Source organism: Hoplias malabaricus, chromosome 2 (assembly GCF_029633855.1).
Source record: "Hoplias malabaricus isolate fHopMal1 chromosome 2, fHopMal1.hap1, whole genome shotgun sequence".
Lineage (NCBI taxonomy): Eukaryota > Metazoa > Chordata > Actinopteri > Characiformes > Erythrinidae > Hoplias > Hoplias malabaricus.
The window spans coordinates 12950445-12969326 of NC_089801.1; the positions used below are offsets into that span (position 1 = coordinate 12950445).

An 18882-nucleotide genomic window follows, 5' to 3' on the forward strand; every position below is an offset into this window, starting at 1 on the left:
AAAATTCTCAGTCACAACCATGAGTACAATAATATTCATTCAGTAATGTAAATGCTGCACAGCTTGAAATACAATTAAATATGGCTAATAACACTAACAATTTAATGTTCCTGTGATGTCACTTATTGCCTACTTCTATAATCTTTTTACAGGTGCATGAAAATGTGGGCACACCATGTTTTCTATAGGAAACGCATACTTATTTTCACTTAACACAATAAACATGTCATTTGACCAGATTTGCAAAATGTTTAGCAGAAAACGTGTATTAGTTTATATTGTGAAGCAAAAGCAGTGCCCTACCCGTCCTTAATCTTGTTGGTGCGCTCCACATTGTCAATGTCCATGCGGATCTTGTAGTTAACATTGGGCGGAATCTCTGAGGAGTTGGCTTTAATGTCAGGGAACACTATCCCAGCCCAGAACTTACGATCGTCCAGCAGACGTATGGATTTATTCACCAGCCGCTCCTCGTTGGCCACCGGCTCCAGCTTATCCAGGTTAACGCACTTTAGAAAACATAATAAGAGTTACATTAGCATTTAACTTTAGGAGCGCAAAAAGCTGTAAGATGCAATTAGTCATGTGGGTGGCAATGTTTAAAATAGTTTCAGCACAAAACATCAGACACTTACAGGCCATTGGGTGTCAGTTTAATACTTGGTTAATAATGTGAAAAAAAAAATCACAGGAGAAAACGTCTAATCGCTTCTTTAAATGATATAGTCTGATCCAATTTTTACATACATTACTTAAGCATTAATTAAGGTTCAAGGATTACATTTCAAGCCTGTATTTCCACACTGCTACAACATATCCATTGTGTTGTCTTTCCGAAGTAGGACACTTGGCATAGTAACAAAAGACCAGCATAATTGATTTGTAATTGTAACTGATAGGGCACTTTCGGAGCACTACCTCAGTTTTCCTTTTGACCCACTGACCCAGAAAACAACACACTGCTATGTTTTGCATCACACTGACACAAATTGATTCAGATTATCTAAAAGGATCACTCGTGAACTTGGATTCATCATTGAAAACTCTGTAATACGCTATTAGAAATTGTGCTTTGTTACAGAGGCACTGTATTTATAGTATGTTGTATTAAAAATACTAAAATAATAAATATGAGTGATTCCAGCATTTTACAGCAGCCTGTTAAATGAGTATGATTTGGTTGAGATATTTGTAACTTAATAACAACAGCCAGTTTACATTATATTCTACACCTAAATGTAAGACGCCTGGGAATTGTAAAGGCTTAAAATGCAGACAGAACATTGTAGAGTGTTAAGGAAGGTGAGTGTACCTCCATAAAGCGGGCGATGGTCTGGATGGCCTGGTCGGTTTCATTAAACACCTCCCTCCATGTGTAGGCTGTACCAGGGGGTCGTGTGTCTTCTGAGAACTTGGTCAGAAAGTTGGAGATGTCCTCCACTGTCCAGTCTGTTCCCTTCAGTTTAGTGTTGAAGAAGCGAGCACTGGCATTATTTTGGAGCAGAGTCTAAGGAAGGAGGACAACCTTCAATCACCTTAGAGCTCAAGTTAGATTATATAACATTCACATAAAATGACAGACTTGTCAACCCAGAGCCAAGACACATACATCATTGACTGGATTCAGGACTGAGCTGTGTTTATCCAATCAGCTTCGAAGACTACATTTCTAGAGATTTCTTTAGGAAAATGAGAGTTTAGGAAAACTTAAATAGAAAATATGCAATCACATTTATTTTACATTATATTTATATTATACTACATTATCAGCCTTCCGAGATGTTTGTAGTAATGTGCCATAAATGAATGTTTAATAGATTGCAATGGGATAAATTATAGAGAAATAACAAAACAATAGGATTAGTAAAAGCTGTGTTTTATTACATCTTCTTAATATAATCAATAACTGAATCGGTTTATGAATGCCTAAAATATCTCATGTCCTCTCTGCACTTGAGGGGACTATCAATAAGGTCCAGAAAAACCCGGCCCATTTCACTGCAAAGTCTCTACACGTTGAAGGGCATGTGAGCTCGAGCATTGAGGTTACCGTGCAGTACCGTTGTGTGCCACAGAGTAGCACTGTAGAGTTTATAATATATTGAGTAATGCTTCATCATTCTCACTGATGTGGGATTCATATTGACTCTAAGGTGAGACAAAAGAGGAATCTGTGAGTAAGTGAAACTCACTCTGACTAGGTCCATCTCATCACTGTTCTCCATGAAGTTCCACATTTTCGGCCTCATTTCCTCCCACATCCCCCCAAGGTCTCTCAGTACCCCCAGCTGCTGAAACGTCTTATTGACCTGAGAGAGAGAGAGAGAGAGAGAGAGAGAGAGAGAGAGAGAGAGAGAGAGAGAGATAGAGATATCGAGTGTCATTAAGAGGATATTGGAATGGGAAATCAGTGCTCACTCCGCTCCAAGTCGCACAGTCCTCTGTGTTAACACATTATGATGGCTATCAGAGTGTGGAACTTAAACTCAAAAATATAACATCAACAATTCATCATATGAAACAACATATATAGGTTAATCTTATTAACCTCAACATTTTCGACATTTCATAAGCAGTTAAAAATATTTTTAATTAATCTCAGTTACATTAAAAATTTATAACAATAACATCTTGCAAGTATTTGCTTGCATTTTATATTCATAATTTTATGAATCCCCATCAGTAAAGCCAAGTCACCTCATGTATTATCCTCTGTGTGGCAGGAGTGTCGGGTGTGTACAGGATCTTGCCCATGAGCAGGGGCTTCAGAGCCCTCCAAATCATACGTGAAATGGGGCTCGACTCCAAGTTCTTCATCATGTTGTTACAGTAGGGAGCTGAAAGGACAGGAAAAAGAACTTTCAAAATGTGCCAATTGTCCAAAACATGACTGTAGATTTATAATAGATTAAAGGTATTACTGTTTATTAGATATGCAATATGCAATGTCCGTGTTTATTATAAGCTGACTGTTTGTTTGTAATGGCAAGGGGGTCTGCATAATGATATTTTCAATTAAAGAATCGACAATTGGTCGCTTGACCAAGGGCATCCAGACCTTTGCACCCAAGTGTATATTCACTCGTTACCCCAATCAAAAGGAAGATTAATAGTAAGAGATTTGCATCAAGAAAATGTGACTCACTGGACGAGTTGTCATAGACGGACACAGGCTCGCTGTCATTGTCGTTGTGGTTGCCGAACAAGGCTTTGTAGTTGTTGTCTTCATACCAGTTGAGGGATTTGATCTTGAGGCCACCGCCCTCAGGATGACCGCAAACAATTCGGGACACGGCCTGGTACATGTGATTGGGCGAGTGAGAGACGTTACCCGTCAGATACTGGATCTCTTTGCGCATGTCCCGCCAGCTCTTCATATTAGCCAACTGAGGGGAAAAGAGACAATACAGGACATCATTCACAGAAGAGGTTTTACCAAAGGGATCAAACAGTAACAAACTGTAACAAAACACACACACACACATACACACAATTTCCTAAATAAATTAATAAATTGGTCCTTGGGCCTTGATGTGGAAAGGGTTGAGAATCCCTAAGCCAAAATATAGTATACATTATACATAATATATATACAGTAAATAAGCACAACTAAGTCAAAAATGATCTGTTTCTGTTAACCCTAATCGCTTAAGATTGACTCCAACTATAGTTTTTGTGGTCTCCTTCTGGATTTAATTTGTCAAATGTTTGCTGCCGTGCTCAGAGAAACTGGGCAGTGCTGGACATCACTGAATGGTGATTGTTCATATTTCATTTGGAGAGAAAACTTTTCGAAGAAATTAATCAAAACATGAACAGATTGCTGAGATGCTCACAAACAGTTTGCAAATTCCAAGGATTTTTATTACATTTCCGATCCATGAGAGAGCAAGTGAGAACATTGAGATAAAAAATGATTCTGTTTTTATTTCATTCCCAATAGTAACTGTAATGGATGAATGAGGACAGGCGGTTGAGTGGGATTTACTGAGCTGGGCGGACGCAGAATTCATTCCAAACGGCCAGCTCACCACAGCCTTGCCGTTACATTATGCAATAACATGAGATCTGGATCAAAACAAGGTTAAGGCTGTGAACTGCACATCTTCGAGTGTGCTTCAGAAACAATCTGACAGTGTGATCAGGTCCAACATGTTCATGTGGCTGCCAAAAACATAAACGTCAACACTTCAGGCAAATGACACAAGGTACAATTAGTTTGAAGTGTTTTCACTATCAGCTGCTAGGTGTTGCTGATGATGACTAATCCTGAGCAGACCAAACAGAGACCAATATATCTTGTTTTGTTGGAATGAGTTTTGTTTTTAAGCTACTTTTTATAAAGCTGCAAATGCATGTCATTGTAATAAAACCTCCACAGTATAGATAAATAAAATGGAAAATCCGTTTGATGTGAGACAGTAACATGACATTTATTTTCATAATACATTCATAATACTCAAAATAATATCTGTGACAAACATTTGGACATATAGTGAACAGAATACAATCAATAGTTATTTATGTTTTTGTCATTTATTATCAAAGCTCAGAATAATAAAAGAAACTAAAATTACTAAGTATTTTAGAGATAACATGTCATGGTACAGTCTGTTCAAGTGTACATAGTGCAATTTCAGGCTTGGGTTGGATTGCCCAGCAACAGCCTGAAGAGAGAGAAGCAGAGAGAGTGAGCACGAGCGAGCTGTTAAGACATGCTGTAGCATGAACAATGCGGTGGGGTTACTGTAGGTCATTCAGCTGAAGCCCCCCCTTTTGCTGAAGACGACAAAAGATGCTAATTAACCCAGTTCTCTTACATCACCTCATCACTGTGGTCTTAAGTGTCACCTCTGCTGTGAAAAACCAGCTAAAGCTGCATCTGTGTGTTCCTCTAACACTGTACATCACACACAGAATAGCATGGTTACTATAGGTCATTACTCTTCAAGAAAAACGCTACAGATATCCAGAGAAGAAACAACCTTTTCACAGATGATCTACGAATTCACTCCCAAGATCAAACAGTGTTTTGTCTTTTGCTGTGTATGATGTACCTTTACTGTCACAGAACAACACAAGAAAAATACACAGAGTTGAGGTAACTCTCGGTCAAGTTGCAAATTAGGGAACTGGTCTGCTTCCTCCTACTCGCAACAAAGGGCTTATTTTCAGCCTCAGGCTGAACATGCTAGAAAAAATTATAAATCAGAAAAGAACATTACTGTTCCAAATACTGTTCTGAGCAATAGTGTTACCTCTAATGTTTTAATATGATCTAGTCTAATAAGGAACAATCTGAATTTTGATTACTGAATGGAAATGAGCTAATTTTTCTCTTTATATTTAAATGGATCCACTTATCCAAATATTATTATAATATACGTAATTGAGCACAATATTATTAGCTGTTAATTTGCTCTTGTAAAATTGTAAAGAATTAGAAATATGCAATATTTTTCATGATTAGTCATGATCTATATGTCTGTATGTGATAGAGATGTGATAGTCTTTGTCTGTATCTAACTCTATTCTTTTATCTATACATAGATATTTAATACCAGCTGGATTGACAGAACAAAACACATACTGTGTTTTAAAGAAACGTGTATATTTTGCCATTTGAAACATTTACCAAATATAACCAATATGAAATTATTTTCCTGTATATTAATCATGATTTATAGTCGATTATCTATCTTTCTGTCCCTCTGAGTTACAGTTATTAAATAATATGTAGTGTTCCATTTCCTTCTGTGCTATGTGCTTAGTACTACTCCAGTAATCACTTCCACTTGTTTTCTACTTTAGTTCTCTAAAGAAACTGGGTACATTATGTCCTAATGATTTTCATGACTGTTCAGAAAACCCACCGCTGGACCGTTTGGTCATCACCTCTGCCAGAAGTCCCATGCTGTGAATCATATTTCTCTCCAAGCATCCTCTTGTCCATTAGCCTGAGCATTAACCATGAGCCAGTGGAAGGCTATTGTTAAGATGTCTCTGTCACTGAGAGAGTGCTCTTGTCATGAGACAGAGTCTGAGGCAGCATTGGAGGCGGACATGGCACACACACAGCTCAGGAACTTGAGAAGAGTGTGAATGACCTAGAGTAACCTCTCCACTGTTCTCTTCAGCAGAGGTTACTCAAGTTCAGCCAGAACTAGCCACAGCTGCTGACTGTTAGTTGAGAACAAAGACAAGCTAATGCGGGTTAAGGCAGCTCTGCTGTTTGCTTCGGTTTTAGTCTCATCTGCTTTGTAAAGTTTTGTGTTCATCTTCGTAAGCATTTATTGCATAACAAGAATAAGGTTTTTAAGTAGAATTTCAGATCTTTTCTACCACCATCAAACACATCAAAGAAACAACAGAAACAGCACATATATCAAGGACACAAGGTGTTATTGATGCTGCAAATCACTGAATAATGCCCCTTGTGAAGCATTATGTTAAACATGAGTGAGTGAATAAATGAGTGAGCAAGTGGGTTTGTGAGTAATAAGTCAATTCCAATGCTTCCCAAGAAAAAACATAGTGCTTTTAAACACCATAGTGGTTGATACTGGTGATACCTTGGCTAACTCAGCTCTTTTAACAGGAACAGCAAGTCCTGCCTGCTTTTGAGAAAGGGAGCACGCTCTGTTAAATTTACTTACAGCTGACTCTGGTTTCCAAAGTCTGAGACCAAAATTCCTGCAAGTTGCCTTGACTGACCAAGCAGTGGTGCACTTTAGCTTCCAGCAAGGCTAAAGTTTCAAGCCCCGCTACTGTTTCCAAAAGCGGAAATGTAGGGGATGCTTATACAAATAAATACGCCCTTAAGATTTTGAAGAGCAAGCACTTGAAGTGACATGCAATTTGTCAGGACATGACCACAGTCTGAACTTTTTTGGGTTTTTTTGCAACACCCAAGGCATAATATGGGGGAAGTTATAGATAATATAATGAAAGTCAAACTGTTAGACACCATTCCTTTGACAATAAAATAAAAGGGTGTAAACCAATACAAAAATAAAGAAATCTAATGCTAGATGTACACTATGTCCTTTAATTACAATTAGTGAATTCGGCTTCTTTTATAGTCATGGGCATTCAATTGTGCATGCACAGTTTTTATAACCTCCACAGAAAAACACAAAATAAAATAACACATTCTGGAGTAGTGGGTGCAAATAATCATTGTGAACAAACTGTTCAGTATGGGTTTATGATGATTTGCAGATTCTCTGTTAATTGTTGAAATTGCAAAGTACTAACTAAACCAAATCATTAAAATACACATTTTCTTTATTTAAAATTTTATTTAGTTAAATAAACATAACATCCCTTACATCCATCAAGGGTCTACTTTTGCACCAAGCTGAAGCACCCTTGGGTGCACAAATTTATCTATTCTAATCTCAGCCTAGTAGCCTACGACCTACATGCACACTCACAGATACTGCAGAGGAATGCTCTGGATGTGTGACAGAAACCTCATCAGACATATCACACTGCTTTGGCATCTGATCTAGCATTCAAAAGTGGCTGAGAGATATTTCAGGAGTCCACTCACCTCCACAGTCAGTGCTCCCAGGCTCTCCAGCAGCCGATCGGTTGCCATGGACACATCCTGGACGACTGTGGGGTCAGACTTGACGTCTTTCTGCACAGCATGAGGAAGGGACACAAAAGGCACATTCAGTCAAAATGCTGGTTTCATACTTACAAAATCCAAGTCTTGAGACAGGAATATAATAGAAGTCAGATAATGGGAGGTCGCGTGTTAGCCTTAACATCTTACTGTTGGCATATAATAACAGATTATGTGAGATACAGAGGCGGACCATGACTGTAAACCTAGGCCTTCAGTGCCATACGTGTGTAAACATAGTCAGTCAGGACAACACCTCTAAAATAATGCTTATTTATTAGCATCTACTAGTGTTTTAGTTAACAACGATTCATGAACATTTTCTGACTGTTTTAAATGAAAACAAATTTTAAAGCTAGTTATAGACACTTTTATTAGAAACCTGTTACATATATATATATTGACACCTACCAGCAAATTTAAGTGGGTAAAATGACACGTCAACCATTTACATTTACATTTAAGCATTTGGCAGACGCTTTTATCCAAAGCGACTTAAAAAAGTCTAACATTCAAACTACAGCACGAATTATACAAAATACCTTACATTGGGTGCAATATGCCAGGAAGTAATAAGTGCATTAAAGAAAGACTTTCAGTGCAAAAGATACTCTTGGAAGAGTTGGGTTTTCAAGGATTTCTTGAATGCGGAGAGGGTTTCTGTTGCTCTGATAGTGCTTGGAATTTGAACAAAACCAAGCATAATGAGTGTACCAACTAAAAAATAAATATAGTATTCTGAAGACCTACAAAGCCTAGCAAGTGCCTAGGTAGGATCTTAGCATTCGCTTAGCCACATAGCCCCATTAACCTATAGGATCTGGTCTTGAAAAGAAACTAGCTAAGTCTTTGTCCTGTTGCTTATATAAGCAAATTGGTTGATATTGTATTTGGCCTTTCACATCACAATCTTAAGCTCTGATTGCTTTGGAAAGACAAAGGCAACATTCACTGCTCTTTGAGTTAGCATAGACTCTAGACAACAGCATCAATATGTAGATGCACTTGGACAGTGGCCACTGGTGTCCAATTCCCACAGAAGCATGCATTCATTCTAGCTGACCTAATTGTCCCAACTTTTCATAAGGTTTACATGTCCACACTGTAATAAAGTCCATTATGTAGTTAAAATTCCTCCCATTGAACTTCATGAAAGTTCTTTTCACAAGAGACAGAAATACATTTGTTCTGGTTTGTAGTAATTTGTTTGAAGCAACTGCTTCTCTGCATCATTTACTTTACAAAGTGTCTATTGTCAAAATCCAATTGGAAAACTCCCAGGCTTCAGTCTGTCCCCTTGCCCTTAGCAATCCCATACAAGACTGTGGGTCGACGGATGTCTTTTCTACCCTTCAATTTACCTTCTTCCTTATCCATGTCTTTGCTTTCTTCATAAACAATTTCTCAATTGTCCATTGAATTCTTCATTCTCAGTGCCCGTATCTTTTCTTTTTTCACAATTTCTTTTTTATTTAATTTCTATTTGCTTCTTTCTATCCATTCATTCTTCCCGGTCTTTACATTTCATTACTTGCTAAAAGTTCAAAACCTTTGACTTCAAAATGTTTGACTTGAAAGCACTGTAATTTCTTTAGGAAATGCTAATCTGGTTTTGTTTGCAAAAATCTAAGTTTAATCTAATAAAATGGCTGTCTGAGAGGGATTGTGTATTCATATATCACAAAGAAGGTTGGTTAATTGATTAATTTTTAGACTACATAATAATAATAATAATAATAATAATAATAATAATATTTCCTGCTTCCTCTGCTTCTTCTGGCGAGTGAGACTCTGCTTAATTGTGTCCTTTTTTGAACAGAACTAATTGCGTTGTCTAAAATAGCATGTCCGATTCACAGGAGAATAAGTGTCCCAGTCCAGCTGGGTCCAAAATGCTGTTCCTCACCATCTGAATAACTTTGAATAATGTATTATAACATATACATTTCAAAGGCCATTAAAAATACATGCATGAAGAAGTTTTGAGGTCATTGTCCCACACAGGCATGCTGACATGCCTAGGATATGTAGAATTATGGAATTCAGCTTCTGAACTTGTGCACCCACTGTGGACACAAAGTTTGTATAATTTCAGAGGACTACAGTGAAACTGTGTCCTCTGGAATGACAAAGCTACATTCAGCAACTCTGGGATATGTTGGACTGGAGTTTGAGATACAGAAATAATCCCTAATTCTGTCATGGTGGTGAACACTGACTATTTGTCTGTTTTCATCCATTCTGGCTGATGATTTGGTCACTTTTGCATTTTGTCATTGCTCTCACCACTTGAGATAGCATGAGGCAGTGTCTACAACCCACAAAAGTTGCTCAGGTAGTGCAGCTCATCCAGGATGGCACATCAATGCGAGCTATGGCTTTGGTTTGCTGTGTCTGTCAGCACAGTGTCCAGAGCATGGAGGAAATACCAGAAGACAGGCCAGTACATCAGGAGACATGGAGTGGGCCGTAGGAGGAGCAAGGAAGAATAGGAGGAGCAGTGCCAGAGCCCTGCAAAATGACCTCCAGCAGGCCACTAATATACATGTTTCTGCGCAAACGGTCAGATACAGACTCCATGAGGGTGGTATGAGGGCCCGACATCCACAATTGGGGCTTGTGCTTAAAGCCCAACACCATGCAGGGCGATTGGCATTTGTCAGAGAACACCAAGATTGGCAGATTCACCATTGGCACATTGTGCTATGGACTGGCCTGCTCCTTCCCCAGACCTGAATCCAATCAAGCACATCTGGGACATCATCCACCAATGCCACGTTGCACCACAGACTGTCCAGGAGTTGACTGATGCTTTAATCCAAATCTTGGATGAGATCCCTCAGGAGCTTGCCCTGGTGTTGTAGGGAGGTCATACAGGCACCTGGAGGCCACACACACTACTGAGCCTCATTTTAAATTGAGGAATTTCCACTGAAGTTGGATCAGCCTGTAATTTAATTTTCTACTTTTATTTTGAGTATGATTCCAAATCCATATATATATATTAAAAATATATATATTGAAAATATCACAGCAAATCTATATATGACAGGTTTTACAGTTCTAATAAATATCATAAAGCCTTCCCAGTATAGTATAAACTGTTACTGCAGCAAAGGGAGCCAAACTCCCTATTAATACCATGGAGAGGCAGGGGTTCACAAACATCTGGCTATATATGGCATAAAGCTATGATGACCTTACCCTTATCGGCTTTAGGAAATCGAGGTTGGACAGGAAGTGGCTCTCTGCGCTGTTGAGCCAGTCGGTGGAGGCCTGGCAGATGATGTGTTGTGTCAGCTGAGACACACCCGGGTCAGCAATGGTCACAAAATCCTCCAGAGATGTGGTGTTACACAGGTCTCTCAGGTGGACGCCAAACCCTTTGATAAGTACCTAAACACCAAAGAGATTATATGTAATCTGTAGACTTAAAAATGCCTTATCTGTCCTAACACGTAACTTCAGTGTTACAACAGGGAGCTGTTTCATATTCCAAGAGAATTGATATTGAGTTAAGCATAAATAATGTGTCATTTTATTTAATAATTCATCTGCAAATATATAAGGAACTCCTAAGTATTCATGGTAGAAAGAGTAAGACGTGAGTGTTCTATAATTTGGCTAGTTAAACCAGCTATACCTAAGCTTACACTGATATATTCTATGTGTAAATCACAACAATAAAGAGATATTTATTATTGATTACATTTCTGGATATTTCTGATGTAAAATCCTGCATTCAAAGACATTTCATGGAGTTGACCTATGATTTTGTGCGGTTTTATGTCCCAAAACAGTCATAATTTAGTGTATAAAACATTTTTCAGCCTATTTTTTTTCCAGGTCCCTGGAGCTGTGTGACTGGGACACGACCTGCTGCGCCACTGTGCCACCCAAGTGCGATATTAACGTTAACATAATTTGGAACATCAGCCAAATCTAAACTTCTGTGCAATTGAAAATATAAGTCTGATAATCACTCTGAATCCTCTGGTGCTTTGATCATTCTGTAAAGAATGGGACAGACTAAATGTCACTGAAGCTTTAAAAAAACCCACCAAAAATTATAGCATGCAGCTCATCGAAATGGCTGTGTCATGATGTGAATATGGTCCGACTCTCTCAGGATTCTCCTACTACTCAGCATGTGCTGAGCATCAGTCATGTGACTCCTCCCCTCCTTCTCCCCTCACCCCTTCCACAACCCCCCCTCACGTGAGCAGCTGTGGACTGCAGTGGTCTCGTGGCTCAATGATGCATTATCTGCACTGTCTGCTGCTTTGGAGTCTGCCTTTTTGTCCTTGTTCTCCAAAACAAGGTCGTATCTACACAAATGCATTTTATGGGGGCGGGGGTGCAGGTGGGCTACTGCCTTTTTTATTACTGAGGAAAGTAATACATTGATTGCTTTAGCTTGTCTTAAATGTGTATGTTATTTAAACACAAATACATCAACATATGCATATTTTTCATGAAGAAATTATGCATATATTAGGATCTTGTCTACATTCACTATGTTCCTTTTTTCAGTGAAGGATCCTTGGCATCTTACATAACAGACTCCACAGTGAAGATTCAACAATGTAAATTTTATATCACTACCCCAGCCAGATCTCCAGTGTCAGGTATTTTATGTCTTTAACCTGAGAGGGTTCTATATTGGGGGGGTGGGGGTGGGGGGTGAGAGTGCTAAATAAAGCATAGAAAGAGCAAGCAAGCAATTTTTTTTACGGCAAGATAGTGTCTTGAAGGTGGCTGCCAAACTTTGAAGTGTTTCTTTATGTTATGGTTCATAAAGTGTTATACTGACACCATATTTAGCATTTTTCTAAAAATGACAAATCATCATAAACATACTGAAGTTAGACTCTGCTGTGCAAGTGTGTTTGTTATACATTAATTAGCATTTAATTAAATAAGGTAATTGATATGTAAATATGAAAACCCTCAACAAGATATTCAACATATTTGTATGTGCTTTAATATGTTAATATGCTAGCAAAATGTTGTAATTTAGTGGTGATCTGCAGGGATTTAAAGCCTGACACATGAAATAATAATAATACAATAAAACAGAATTTTTAGAAAATAATACATTATGTGGCTCTTAAAAACCTAAAAGCCTAATGTAGTTAATTTTTAAATTTTGGATCATATACATTTTAAATGCATTATATTTAGCATTTACCAATATTGTTTTTCTTTAATTGGTCATACATTTAGTTCACTGCATCAGTTAAAACTGTTCTTTAGATTTCTTTAAAATGTTTTCTTAATTTTGATTGATTTCAACTAAACAACGAATAGCAAATGACTGTCTCTGTTCTTCAGAACTTATCAGGAAAACATAACATTAAGGTGATGAGAAGCACTGCTCCAAATGTCCTTGACCTATGAGTACTCTGTTCTACATTCTGACCTTTTTCCATTTCATATACTGGTGGTAATAAAAACACAAAAATCACAAAGGCTTTTTTTTGTTGATCTGCACAACTGTGTTTCCATATTTAGAGGATCTGCAGTTGTTTGTTACTGTCTGAACCTTCGCTTGAAGAATGAGGTCATTCAACAGACCTCCCATACTCATCTGTATCCCAGATTCCCCTGAATCTGTCTAATATAATCTAATAATCGAAAACTGAGCCAACAAATTTTGCACACAAAGGCTTTTAGAAAATTAAAAATGCCTTTTTGTTTCATAAAAATACTTACAAATACGTAAAAGTTTCTAAATGTGTTTTGCTGCTGTAAAGAACAGATTGGATTTTCTGAATATTTATTATAATTAATTAGCATTTGACAGGTAGAATACACTACATATACACTACACTAATTTTTTTGATGGAAGGTGAAATGATCAATACAGATTGGAGAGACCAGTGAAGAGTTTAGGCAGATTGTATAGTGCAGCACTAAATGATACAGAACAAGTTGTGGGACTAAAAGCTGAACTGGTGAAGGCTGTTAATAGCATTGATAGATCTTGTTTGCCAGGGAAGTTGAAATTGTGGTATCTGCAGTTCGGCTTACTGCTTCGTATTAGGAGGCCATTGACAGGTTATGATGTTTCAATCACAGAAGTAGAGAGGATGGAAATGGTTATGAGCAAGGCCATAAGTAAGTGGCTATGGGTGCTGCAGGGTTTCATTAGTATGGTATGGTATGGGAGAGGGTTACTGGAGTTACCACTCACAAATTTAGTTAAGGAATTTAAATGTGCAAAGGTGAGTCGTGAGATGATTTGGTCAGGATCAAAAAATGCAGTGGTAAAAGCAGCGGCACCAAGAAAGACCAATCAAGAATTGGAATCTGAAAATGACCATGCAGGTAGCCAGGAGCTCATTAGAACTAAGGGATGTGATAGGCCAAGTACAATGCGGGAGAGCATCACAGGCAAAACAAGGCCATTGTCTTCGATGGGAGAATCCAGAGAAGACGAAAATTTCCTGGAAAGAGTTGTGGGTGATGGAGGCAAGTCGTATTAAGTTTTTGCCGGGTGCAACTTATGATGAACTTCCAAGATTGCAACATTTTGGACAGTGGGTAGGTGAGGACCCTAGTTGTGGATTATGTACAGGGGTTGGCACACTGAAGCATATTCTATCGGCGTGTAAAATTAGTTTGTCACAGGGTCGGTATACATGGAGACATAATCAGGTGCTAAGTGTTTTAGCATGTTTGTTGGACAGCAAATGGTTAGAGGTTAATGCATTGAGGAGTGGTTGTAGTAATAAGATTGTTTGCTCTGTGCACAAGGGGGAAATTTTTCGAGTGCACGGGCTACAAATATTGGTAGATGGGGTGATTGTAAATTGCTGGTGGACATAGGAAAAAAGTTGCAGTTGCTGAGGTGAGGGAACGCAGGTGGAAGGCACATGTAAGACTGGTGGAGATAGGTCTTAGAGGATTTGTAGCCAAGTCTGTCACATCCCTGCTTGTGCAATTCAGTATCAGGGGCAGGAAACTAAGGACAGCTGTGAAAGAGTTATCAGAAACAGCTGAAATGTCAGTGGTTGTGGATAAGGAGAACAAAGATTACTTGGGGAAATGCACTGTACAGGTGCTGTTGGGATTGTTGGTGATGTACTGTATAAAGTTCATATGGAACTGATGGCACTGAGCATGAATTAAAGGTGCCAGTGGTGCTAGGTACAGCGCTAGTCACCAGGGAGGTCAGTGTGTATTTACTGTTGTTGATGGTAAAGGGTAAGGTAGGACTGTAAAGCTGGCTTGGAGGGGGGTGGGCTTAATTCATCGAAACACCAACGAGAGGAGGTGCCTGTCTGATGTGAAGAGTTAGTGATACAGTTTGGGTACTCATGGGCTGGGCTCAATGAGTAACCATAATTGTTAAAGATAGCTTGCTGATCGGATCATAAACCCCACAGAAACCCTATTGTTCAGGTGTAGGATTCAACAGGAATTTTGCAGGCAGGAAGAGAGTGTGGTGGGCCCTATGTGAAGTTCTAATGGATTGGCATAGGATATTTTACATCTTATCTTATGTATGATTATAATGACATCTATGAAACGGAACAACAAATGCTTTGTTTTAAGATAAGTAACATCATTCAAATCATACCTGGAACTGCTTGATTTTAGCTTTTTCTTCAATTGAGATTTTCTCCTGTGTTTTCATGATGATGGCAACAATTTTGTAATGGTTTGGTAAATGCATGGATATGCTTCCACGTCATTCACAGTTCAGTAGGGAACTCAGAACACTTGCCCAAAAAGGATGAAAGTTTGTTTCTGTATTTTTCATTAGATGATGAAAAAGCCACCTCCAAAAATCATGTATAATATTTCATACATTTGGCTTTAAAGGGATAAAGGATATTTTACAGTGCACATATTCTGAGCTGAAATATGCCATTTACAACATAAACAAAACTGCCTTACCTTCTCCAGGTTGACGTCAGCATCCACTATTTGCTGCACGGCATGTTTGCTCAGGGTTGCATTATTCTCCAGGAACTCAGACAAGGTTTCATTATCACGGAGAAAGTCCTTCAGTTTGAATGCTATAAGCCAAAACAAATATTAATGTTCAGAGTTAACAAAGAAAAAAACACAGCCATTATCATACATAAGGTACTCACAAGGAATTTATCTAGCAATCTGCTGCAGTAAGGTTGTTGGGGTAATATGAAACCATATCATGTCTGTCATGATTGCTCAAATACTCAAGACAAATAATCAGTTTGCTGAAGTGATTAGTAGCCTGACACATATTTTATATATATGATTAATTTAACTATTTTTCCATATCAAGATATATAAGATATTCATTCATTCATTCATTGTCTGTAACCGTTTATCCAGTTCAGTGTTGTGGTGGGTCCGGAGCCTACTCGGAATCACTGGGCTTTCGCTGTTTGCATTTTTGGATCACGTATTTGTTCTATGCCTGGCTTTGTACAACATTATGTTAAAGGCAAAACCAAGAGAATATTTTCAAATTTGAAAACACTTCATGGAGCACTCACAGAATTCATTGCTCTTATGTAACAAATATGCGCATCCTCAGATTTGTATTGCTCGTGAATATTGTAAAACTGTAAAAATGAAGTAACATATGAACACAGATGCAGATATAATAATTATCATAAGGATAAACACTATAGATGGAAGAGGGTGGGAGAGAGAGATAGAGAGGATCCTAACTGAGCTTATTGTGTTCACTGTGTCAGAACATTCCAGAAGAGTCGTCGGTGTTAACTGGAATGAGTCAGCCTCCTGCCCTCTGAGGTTACTGCCGGTCATTCCCCTTTGTGCAATATTAACAACTTGCATTCAGGAAAAAGCTCTTGTGACATCCTGGGCATTTTGGATGGCCAGTGTTATGCCGCTACACCACTTTTTAAAATTTTACTGTAAATGCTTTACTGATGGAGGGCTAAATTGGACAACAGAACAAGAATACTCTAACATTTTTCAACATAGTACTTAAGTACTGCAAAGTAACTTCTGTTATAAATGTGATTTGAATCAACCAGTTTTATTTTCATTTCTTTGTATAGATAAATGTATTAAATATTATCCATGGTAACATAGTAGACGACTTATACTATGTATGTATCAAATAGACATAAAATGGAGAATGGCCTGTAAATAAAAAACATAAGTTAACAACGTCTAATATTAGATTAATCCAATGATCCAGAATGACCTGTCTTAGACTTCAGTGAAAAAGCTACTCAGCAGAAATCCCATTTGGACTAAGGGGAAATGTTTAACTCCAGGTTAGCCCTCTGAGACAATGCTAAGTCTCTGAATGCTGAAGGCATCTAGGTGTTGCACAGTTTGTAAAATAGGCCTCAGGAGCATACAAAGGCACTCTGAGACCATTAATTAAGATCTGTCAGCAGCAGGTATATAACTACAACTCCCAGCATGCCCTCCAGTACTTAGCACTGTGTTAAACAAAGCTGATGATTTGAAACTCCATTGGTGGGCAAAATTAAGGTGATATCACCAAAATAATATGTAGCTAAACAAAAATCTGTATCATAAGCCAAGCTAATTATGGTCCAAACTTGTACGTGGAACGTAATGAAGCAAATTGACATGTCTGACACTGAATAGTGTTGCAGTAGGTCCTTTAAAGGAATGGTTCAGTCATAAATACTAATTAGTTGTTCGTTTATTTTTAGCAGCATTAGCATTTCTAATTGAATGATTCATGTAAACTTGGACTAAATGCTGTATACTGAAGTGTGTATTCCAGCTCAGTACCCATGAATAGAAGTTAATGAAGCACACTTAAAAGCATCCAATAAACACAACACAAATGCTGTCCAGTAAAATTAGATTAGCCAAGAGGGTACATCTAATGACAGCAAGCGTCCTGTGCAGAGCTTGATCTTGTACAAGCATTTAGGACAGTTTTCAATGAACTCAGAGGGGTCAGTGGGTTTTTTTGGACCAATCTCAAAGGAACCAAAAAAGGAAGGGGCAGCTGCCCAAAAAGACAAACCCACATAGAAGGGGACTTTAGTAAACCTGGCAGAGGAACAAAAGGTACTTGGTGAAAGGATATTCATGTAATCAATGGTGTGTGGTTCTTTAACTTGTATTACTTTTAAAGTATTTGCCTGAAGGAGGTTGCTTTTGTGTTGACCAGCCATAAACATTTAATTGCAAAACCAACTATCAGATATGACAATGATATTGATTGAACATTTTTAGAGCATAACATAATACTGCAGTATGTAGAGTTAGAATAGGATATCAAGTCATAATAATTAACAGGCCTATTCCTTCAGTGTACTTTGAAGTTACTGCTAACATACCTACAGCCCACACTTGGCATTCAACATGGTAACATTAGGTTTATGTTCAGCTGTTCCAGAGTGCCACAGTTAATATGAAAATATGTAGCGCATTAGTAGATCAGTTACACAATGTCTTTGTGAACCATGTACTTATTTATTCACTTACTCATGCTTTAAAATCCACACAGTAATGACTTGGTCTCAGTCCAGTCTAAGTGTAATGTTAAGTATTGCTTATGGCTCTTGGATATGTCAACAACATTGAAATGTATTTATGGTCCTGTATACTGCCCCAGATGCCACTATGTTCTTTAAAAGACAATAAGGGTCTTTTAAACAGAAAATAAATGGAAGAAGGTGAGAAGCTTTAATGTGTAAACAGTAAAGATGTAGTGTGCCAGCATTAGTGCTGGTTGCTATGCATCTGTAGCATGTATTACTCAACTTTCAGTTAAACTGTCTGAGCTTAAATGGCATTTCATGGTACTGCATTGCATTAACACAACTTAGCTGTCACTAAGAAACACAACATTATGTAATGTTAGTTAATGTTCTGTATTTGTTTATTATTGTTCAAGAGATATCCATTTTATTTTGGAAGGCAAATTGTGAAACAAAGTAATTTTAATATAGGGAGGCAGTAATATGGGACTTGTGTGCTAGTGCTAAGTTCTAATATCTACTGATGTTGACACATAAGCTAGTTATAACTTAGACTAGATTACAGAAATATAAAACATATGATAACTAAAAACTATTTCATTTTTGCAAGACCACCTACCGGGCCAGTTTAGAAGAGGCATTTTCACTTACTCACTGACTCCTAATGTTTTTATACGCACATGCGCGTGTAGGAATGTTATTTTGCATTTTGCTGTTAGGTCAGCCATATTTCACAAAGTGGCACTATTACACCATCTGTTATTACTTCAGCCATATTTCACATAGTGCTTTTCCACCAACAAGGAA

General features: G+C 38.0%; 1 protein-coding gene across 2 annotated transcripts in view; it reads right to left on the bottom strand.

The window, feature by feature from the left end:
* abca1a (ATP-binding cassette, sub-family A (ABC1), member 1A) overlaps window positions 1–18882 on the bottom strand; it is a 45726-nt gene that overhangs the window by 16933 nt on the left and 9911 nt on the right. For both annotated transcript variants that reach the window (XM_066662176.1, XM_066662175.1), the window contains exons 6-13: window positions 15539–15660; window positions 10838–11029; window positions 7556–7645; window positions 3146–3386; window positions 2698–2837; window positions 2193–2309; window positions 1313–1507; window positions 304–509 (exon numbers count right to left, since the gene is read on the bottom strand). In XM_066662176.1, coding sequence (XP_066518273.1) covers window positions 304–509; window positions 1313–1507; window positions 2193–2309; window positions 2698–2837; window positions 3146–3386; window positions 7556–7645; window positions 10838–11029; window positions 15539–15660 — 1303 coding nt within the window. The remainder of the gene's footprint in view (window positions 1–303; window positions 510–1312; window positions 1508–2192; window positions 2310–2697; window positions 2838–3145; window positions 3387–7555; window positions 7646–10837; window positions 11030–15538; window positions 15661–18882) is intronic.